The following is a 9,166-nucleotide window of genomic DNA, read 5'->3' on the forward strand; positions in this document are numbered from 1 at the left end:
TTCCTAATTTCTTAAATTTTACCACCGTAACATTTTCAATTCTTATATTCTTAAATTATTTCTGAAACCCCCTAGACCCGCCCTATGCATTTCGACTAAGTCTAATGGATCACATTATGATTCTTACAGACATTTTCTGAAACCGTTATTCAATCAATGTAAAATCACATTATAAATGTCATGAAATAAATTATACCATCAAAACCTAACTTGTAAATATAATACCAATAAGTAATAAATTAATTTAAAACAGGTCTTCAAAATCAAAATCACAATAAACCGAACAGTAATAGCAAAAGTGTCATCATCCTAAAATACAATACTTTAAAATAAGGTCCATGTCACCAAAATAAAGTCAACTAGCATGATAAAACATTACAATCAGATATACTTCAAGAGATATGTTGATCCTCCAAGTGCTCGAACCGATGTATCTAACCAACAATATCTGAAAGGGGCAAAAACATTTTCGAAAGGTGAGCTAGGCTCAGTGTGTCCCAATATTACCTTAAAATCACAATAGGTACATTAAACAAATCATAGTCCAGTAAATCTCATAAATTCATAAAAGAGTTTAACTTTTGAAAATCATAGTTTAAACTCTTTTCTTGTACACCATCAGTAATTTCCAAAACTATTTTCCATATAGCTTACTCTAAGCACACAGCAAAAAGAAAGCCAACCTAAGGATAAGCTTTATAGCTTGTATCCTTAAGCCCGTAAGTCCAAGTCCATATAGCTTACCCTAAGCACACAGCAAGGGAAGCCAACCTAATGTATCTTGGGGCCCCAAGAGTCAGATTAGGCTCATTCTGTTTATTAGCTTGATTTGAGTTATACTATTGTAATTCAATCCAAAAGTTCAATTGCGCCGTGACACAAATTCCATAAATCATCACATTAAATTGATGCATCAATAAAACAGTAACCAAAGAACTCAGTGTACCTCATATTAAAATCAATAAAACAGTTCAGTAATAATTAGGGAACACACCTCGATAATAGGTTCAAATAGTAGATCTACTGATTGCTGGTTTCACCACGTTCTGCTATAGTTTTCGAACGTATTTTATAATAACACTATATTACTTATGGGTAACATAAATAAATCTCTAAAATCATAAAATTTATGGGTCTTACGGGTGAATACTGGCACACGTGGTTTAATTGATCTAGAAGAGCTGGGTCGAGCTGTCGAACGATCCAAAGAGTCTCTTGTACCTTCAAACAATAATAATTTATCAGCCCCAAATCTTATTTAATTGTTCAAAGCTATATAAGCATTTTCAGGGTTTAACTATCAATTTGGAGGATTTTGGGTTTGAATTTGGCCAAACCGATTGCGGAATTGGAATCAGGACGTCGAAAAACATAAAGTATGTCTTTTCAAAAATTTAAATTCTTGGTCAAAGTCAAAGTCAACCACTTTGACCGTCGATTTGGATGCCTTCGGGTTCGACTTTGGTGAAACGGACTTCGGAAACGGATTCGGGACGTCGAAAACTATCAGAATAGGTATACTCGGAAAATATTTACGGTCGTTTAAGGGTCGGTCAAAGCCATTTAAGGTTCTGGTCAAAGAAAGTTAACGGTCGGGTCAACGGTCTGGTCGGGATCGGTCGGTTCGGGTCAGACCGGTCAAACCGATCAAACCGGTTTTCTAGCTACTTACTCTCCCTACGGCGCGTGTGGCGCGTGAGACGTCATCCGGGGCTCTAAAAATCACGGAAAAATTTCTACAAATTATTTTGAGCGATTTCGAGATACTTACTACGATCGGTTAAATTTTGAACGGCGGAGAGCTCGATTTTAAATTGCCGAAACTTTGACTGCTCCACCTCTTCACGCGCCGCCGTCGACGGAGACCAAGGTTCACACCGGCGGACTCGAAACGGCACAAGGAACACGATGGTGCGGGAGGTGTCGAAAACCGATCAATGATCGGAGATGAATTTAAGATTTTCTCAGCGGTACTGCTAAAAAAACGTCGAGACTTTGACTCAAAATTCATGACGTTTGGCAGCGTTTTGCTATAGTTGATTTACTGGGTTTTGTTCACGGGTCGAAAATGAACACGACGGTGGTTTCAATTTTACGATTGGAGGTCGAACGGCATCGGAAACGGGTTTGGAAGTAAGGGTACAAGAGGAGGAAATTTGAGCAATTATCATTTGTGTTTTCTGGTTTAAAACCAGAAAACACGTTTATAACACGAATCCTGCCGACAGTTTTAGGAGAAATTCAGGGTTTGGTCCCTGAATTTCCTTTACTTCGAAAATGGTCTACAAGTTTTCATAAATTTTAATTTAGTCACTTAATTTCACCCAATTACACCAATTTAAATTATTTTTTTCCTCGGGTTGTTACAATTTCATATTAATATTCTAAATTATTTTTAAAATATTTATTTTAACTTCAAAACAATTGAAATTTAGTTATATTTTTTTAATCTTTAATAAATTTTCTTACAATTATGTAATTTGAATTTTTAAAATTTATGTATGAATTATATATTATAGACATTTAAATTTTAGAATTTTTCTATATAATCTTTTTTTAACAAATAATATAATTTAAAGAAAAAATAAAAAAAATTATGAACCGGATACCTGTGACCAAAAAATACGGGTACCCACATTTTATGGGTACACGGATCAATTTTAGTATCCGAAATTTCGGGTGCTTGGTATTTCGGGCATCGAAAAATACGAGTACCCGATTTTGAACACTCCTAGTTATTGGGTTGCAATTGATGAATCTGCACAAACAAGGCAAGTTATCATCTTCGTTCCACGATTGAAGATAAGAGAAAGGGCCTTTATATCTGATTTCAACACTATCAAGCCAGGAACATCGTCGTTTAGTTAAATAGAAGAAGCTTCATTGTCTCCAATGCAAAAACCCATGGAAAGAAGTAAACAAATCAAGAAATGAAGAGAACCCTTTGTTATTATCCCTATTATTTTCGCTTTTGTTCTTTGAAAACCACATGAAATCAAGCGGAAACAATGGAATCATGCATTGTTTTTTGCTAAAGAAAATGTAGTTTTTTTTTTCACGGGAGTTTTTTCCCAGCTTTGTGATAAGGATTCTTTCAGTTTCATCCTTTAATTCTTGCTCATAAAAAGAACAAATTAACTTTGAGGAATCGAGAAAAAGAGTGAATCAGAGTGAAATTAATTCTGAGATGAAGTAGTGGTTCAAAGATGGAGTAGGGGAAGCAGTGAAGAATATAGATTTGGGGAAGAAAACATGTGAAAAAAAAGAGGTAAACTGATATTTTATCCATGAACTATTTTGAGTTTACAAAAAGACTCATAATTAGCAATTTATCTTAAATTTAAGGGTTTAAATAAAATTAAACATTTTTAAAGTAATATTATGATATTGGACAAAATAAACATTAACAACATATTGTCATATATATATATAATTATTATAAACAAAATATAACGGTGGACGATCATTGACAATCTAATGAGTAAGAGTATTCCGACGTTTTTTAGCAGCAAACATAGAGGAAGAAAACCTGGAGACATCTAAAGCTTACGAATAAAAAACTAATCATTCTTTAATTGCATTCTCATCCTACACATATTTGAAAATCAACATAATGTCATATATAAATGAACGAAAAAAAAAAAATGCATCTTGAAAGCAAGCAACCAAGAAATCTTGTAGAACCACATACTAAGAAGAAGACCAATAGAAGAAACATGTACCGCGACTCTAAAAATACCGATAACCATAACACTCTTAATTAGATAACGGGCCAAGAGAAAACATTATAATATTTGTGTTAAATAGAAAAAGAAAATATAATTAAGTGAAGAAAGCAAAGATAGAAATGATAGAGAAGTGGTAGAACCGTAGGAGAAAGCCACCACCACTATCCAAAATGCAAAAAAATTGTGGCAACCACCAAAAACAAATAACTGCAAGAGATGAGAATGTAAAAGCAAATAACCGCTCGAATGCATACTTAAATCATTGAAAATTATAAATATTAGACTCAATGTCATCTTTCGTTTAAACATTTCTGAAATTAAAAAGAAATTGACAGAAACTTAGGAATGATATTGAGATAGTCAGGCCCAAATTATTTTTCTTGGGTCTCTTACATGGCTTTTACTTCGATGTTCTGTTCCTGTGTCACATGTTGATTCGAGTATCATTTCTTTCACTTTCTATTTGCAAATTAAACCAATTCTAATTTGAAACCAGTAACAACAATAATAAGCTCGTCATTGGTGGAGGTGGACACTTTGCTTCAATTCCTGTCATTTAATGACCCACTGGCTCATAGGCAAATGTACTGTTACTTAGTTTACAAGCCTAGTGATTTAAAACAGTTAAACAGAAGAAAACATAAAAAAAATCTGCTTTTAAATAGTTGAGCCAATTAGAGTACATTATTTCCAACCTTTTTGGTTACCCACTCGTAAAACAGAAAATTTGCTGTTGGCCCTCCCTAATGGTGGTACTACCTTTTATGGACCTTGTTTTACCAAGATACCCCTCTCCCATTCCATGCAGATCGAAAGTCTTCAATGTCAAACCACAATGTAGAACAAAAAAGAGGAAAATCTGGCAACAGGGTCGAGATTCCAAAGCATCAACTTCGTTGGTTTCCACTTTCCACCATTTGAAGAATATGAATGAAAGTCGTGCCTGTTGTGATTGCAGGGTTAGGTGTGGTGGACAGATATGTAGAGCCGTGGATGATGGGATATTACTATTTTTTTTATTGAAAAAGACTAGGTGCCTGCTATTACTAGTTTAACCTAATGTGGGGATTTGAATAGCAGAACAAGCCTGCAACTCGGATTTGATCCTATCCATTCATACTGGTTAGCTGGAAAGTTGAAACCAAATTTGGGTTATTCGCTTCCTTCTCTACAGACAAGCTTTGAGAATTGCGAGGTTCCACCTAGCTTGAAGCCAAATTCGGGTTTATTTATATATTCATTCATTCATTGTTTTTAACGAAGAAAAAATATTCTCTACATGCAGAGAGATGAAGCACCCATAGTATATAATATAAATAATAATGTGAAATGAAAGGCAACTGCTTAATCTCTTTGTAATTTGTAATGTCTGGTAAGGCCTACAAAACGTTGCCTCCAACAAGTGAAACGCCAGACAGGCAAATACCGACTACAATAACAACACATAAGAAGCACCATCCCGTTTGATCTTCCTGTCCCTTTTATCAAAGCCTATATCTTTCTCCCTCTAGAAAAAAAAAAGAAGAAACTTTGTTCTCTTTTTTCTCTTTACTCGGGGAAAAACATGGAAACTCCACGCACGCTCTTCAAAATCAGCCAACTCTCTCTTTCTTCTTCAATGGCCCAGTTGGACCAAAATTTATCAAAAGAAACAATTTTTTTCCACCGAGTTATGTGGGCTTCTTTGGGATTACTTTGTTTCGGTCAGAGTTTTCACAGAGAAAACAGGGAGACGAGAACCTTCCTCTATATCTTTCTCTTGTTTAGCTCTCTATATTTGTCCTTTCTTCCTTCTCGTTAAATACTCTTCTTTCTCCCCTTTGTTCCTTGTTCTTCCTCCCTATTCCCTTGTTCTGGCCTTCTGGGTTTTCTCTCTCTCTTTATCTCAACGCTGTGATCTGAAACATGAAGAAGATGAAAGGAATTGCTGTTCCTGCTGCTGTTAAGGAGTATTCTCCATATATTTTTTACGAGGACCAAAGGGCACGGTTCAGGTATCCGAGCCATATGGAAGAGTTTGAAGACTTGCACAAGGTAATGGCTTTTTTACGGGTTGTTTAGATTTTGAGTTACTTCCAGTCAGATTTTATTAGATCCCGGTGCTTATAATCCTCTGGGTTTTCTTGATTTATGCTATTTGTCTTCAATCTTTCGGTTGATAATTAGAAGATGACAGCTTTGTTTGGATCTTTGTTTTGGTTTCGAATTGATAAAGATCTTGCCTTGGGCTAGCTGGTAAATAACCCTTTCTTTTGTTAGTGTTTGGTGGAATGCTTTTGGTTATGTTTTTAATGAGCTAAAGATATGAGGAAATGAGAAGTTTTGGTTGTTTGTGTGTTAATATTTTCCGTTCGTCCTTTTGAACACGATGAAGTTCTTCTCTTTCTTCTTAAATTTTCTGTCATGTTTTCCAGCAATACTAATCTACATTTGTTATATAATGAGCTGTGTATCTCCTCTTTTTAGTCTTTTAATCCAGTAAGATATCACAGGTTTGATTGATCAAAGGTGTCTCTATAGTGTTCTTGCTTTATTCCAAGGCTTATAATACGATCATCGATTGTTTTTGCCACCTAAATCCTTTAGTTCTTCTGTGGAGAAACTCTTAGTAGTTAAGAACTTGTCATGGCTTCTCACAAACTACAAAACAAGAGCAGTTCATTGAAGGCTAATTATCCTAACGTATACTCCCAACTAATATTTAGGTGCTTTGTGTTCCTTCAGGAAACGGAGTCCGTGAGAAAGAAATTGCAGATGATGAAAGAGAAAAGATCGACCCTGTTGGCTGAAGTCAAGTATGATGTTGTTCCTACATAAATTTCTATGCTATCAGGATCACAGTTATTGATAAATAGTTGAAACTTTTTTGTTGTTAGGTTTTTGAAACGGAGGCACAAATTCTTGATGCAAAACCAATCGTGGAATACACCGTCAGAAAGACATTTTTTGCAGCCACAGAACATGGTGATTCAAAGTAAATCAAATATGAAGGCAAAGAAATCAACAGGGAAAGGTGCTTCGCCAAGCCGAGCTATGGGTTTCGATTTGAACCAGAAGGGAAAGACAAACAGTGTAAAGGGAACCGATTCTGCTCGGCCTTCCCTTGTGTTTGACTTAAACCAGAAGCAGCAGAAGAGTTTCGGTGGAAAGGAGGAAACTAATTTGCGAAGTTCCTTATCAGTTCTTGACTTAAACCAAAAGGAAAGGTTTTACAGCGGAAAAGAGGCCACTGCTCGAAGCATGAAACCTATTTTTGACTTAAACCAGATTTCGGTAATCTATTATTGTCATAAAAAATTGCTTGCTATATAATGTTTTATCATGAGGTAATGTCTTGAGAATCTCGTTGAATGCAGAGAGAGGAGGAAGAACTAGAAACTCAAACTAATTCAGTGAGAATAGAGGAATTTAAGAAAAGTTCAATCAGAATCGGGAGTGAGGAGCAGCATAATGATACTAAAATATCAGCCTGCAGGAACACTGGAAATGGGCCGAATAGAAGCGGGAAAAGAAAGATCTCATGGCAAGATCAGGTGGCATTGAGGGTTTAAGTGTCTAGCAATGGAGGTGCCTACTGCTTAGTTTGAGGCCCTCCCTTTTTTTTAATTGCTCTTATGTGGTTATTTTCTTCATTTTATATCTTATGTAAAGAAAATCTAGTTGCATCTATTGGATGTATAAAGATAAATATAGTTTATTTGCATCATGATCCATGGATGCTGTTCGTCTTTGGTTGGTTGGTCGGAGTAATCTGGAAGCAAATTCTGAATCTTGCAATTCTTTTTGTAAATGATTGTTGAAATGTTCCACCAATTCTGTTCCTCAAGCTACATTTGGTGATCAATGTAAAGCTACAATCATGCCCCACTTGGTACATAGAACGAGTATTTGGAGTATGCTTGAAGTTGTCACTTTCGATCAGATATGAATGTCAAAGTTAAGCAATTCATAGTGGATTCAACGTCGAGCAATCTAATAATCATTGATTACGGTGATTTTAGGCATTTCCAAGGACAAATTTTAATCAAAATGACTAAAATTTGTATCAATTAACTTATGTTGGTATAAAGTTAAATTTTCAAATTTGATATTTATAATTTTTTATTTTTTATATCATCGCATCCCATATATGTTTATTTAAAATTTGTGGCATTATCCACTCACTAACATTCTCTACGGCAGTTACAAACTCTTGGGCAATTTTCAACTTTTTTTTCGTCATGGCAGCGGTGGTGTCTTCACTATCCTTTCATTTTTAGTTATGTTTTTTTGTATTATCTATAATAATACTCTTGGCCCTTTCTCTACTAAAAGGTATCATGACTACTGGTGTTTTTAGATTTTCGATGTAAGTTTTTATTTGATTTTCTTAATTTTTTATTTTACCTGAATACATGGTTGTTGTTTTCCCGATGTATGGTTCATCTGTTGTTTGTTCAAGACAGTTCGTTGATTATCACATAAAGGTGTCGGATGGGATTGTTGTTAAGGGGAGATCGCTTTTCCGTTGACCATTTTGGTTCTACTTCAAGTTTCTATCCATGTTTGATGCTCGAAGACGTTGGTGTGTTCAGTTTTTGTATGTCGTTGCTTCACTTGTTAATGGTTTTGTTTATAGGCTATCTCAGGCGATCATTGTTATATATTATTTCGATAGTCACGACTGTATTTATTCAGTCTGTATTTGACAAGACGTTTGTTGATACTACTTCAAAAAAAGAAATATCATGTTAATGTTAAAAAAATTGTGGCGTTATAACATATATGTTTTAAAAAATTTAATCTCGTTTAAAAAAATTATTACAGTAAATAAAATTTTGATTTAACGATAAATTTAGATTTTGATAACTTTATTTAAGTTCTCTTATGCGTGTCTCAAAAATTAATTGAAATATATAATTAAGATTGATAATAAAGTTAATATATGCTTAGTATGTAAACTTATATTTCATATAAGATCAAGAAATATATGAAGATTAAATTAAAATCATTTACTTTTATGAAAAAACATTTATTAAAATTTAATCTTAATTATTAATTTAAAATTATTCCATGATTTTATTTATCTATTTGATAATAATAATAAAATTTGCAACGTTTAAATGAAGGCTTGATGTCCAAATAAGTGCCCAAACTATACCTTTTGAGTTCAATAGGTGCCTACATTGTTTTTGGCCTATCCGGGTGTCTAACGTTACAAATGTTAGTACTTTAGGTGCCCGGACATCAACGATGTTAGTTTTTCCTGTTAAGTCACAAGTGTCAACACCTGGTAATTTTGATTTTTTAAAAAATATTAGAAAATTATTATATTTATAAAAAAAACTCTACTTTTCTTATATTATAAAACAACTCCAAAATCCAAATCTTAACCTTAATCCGCCGTCGCCGCCCTCTCCGGCCACGACCACCATGACCAATATGGTCATTTCCATCAT

At 34.3% G+C, this 9,166-nt stretch overlaps 1 protein-coding gene across 1 annotated transcript; it reads left to right on the forward strand.

Moving 5' to 3' along the window:
• The first annotated feature begins 5,179 nt into the window (after window positions 1-5,179).
• Window positions 5,180-7,432, forward strand: LOC120150840. The gene is made up of 4 exons (XM_039163459.1): window positions 5,180-5,762; window positions 6,453-6,523; window positions 6,605-7,001; window positions 7,085-7,432. Exons 1-4 carry the CDS (start codon window positions 5,634-5,636, stop codon window positions 7,277-7,279), a joined length of 792 nt encoding a protein of 263 aa, XP_039019390.1. The 5' UTR covers window positions 5,180-5,633; the 3' UTR covers window positions 7,280-7,432.
• The last annotated feature ends 1,734 nt before the right edge of the window (window positions 7,433-9,166 follow it).

The sequence above is a fragment of the Hibiscus syriacus genome, unplaced genomic scaffold (assembly GCF_006381635.1).
Source record: "Hibiscus syriacus cultivar Baekdansim isolate YM2019G1 unplaced genomic scaffold, ASM638163v2 tig00002793_pilon, whole genome shotgun sequence".
In the NCBI taxonomy this organism is placed as follows: domain Eukaryota; kingdom Viridiplantae; phylum Streptophyta; class Magnoliopsida; order Malvales; family Malvaceae; genus Hibiscus; species Hibiscus syriacus.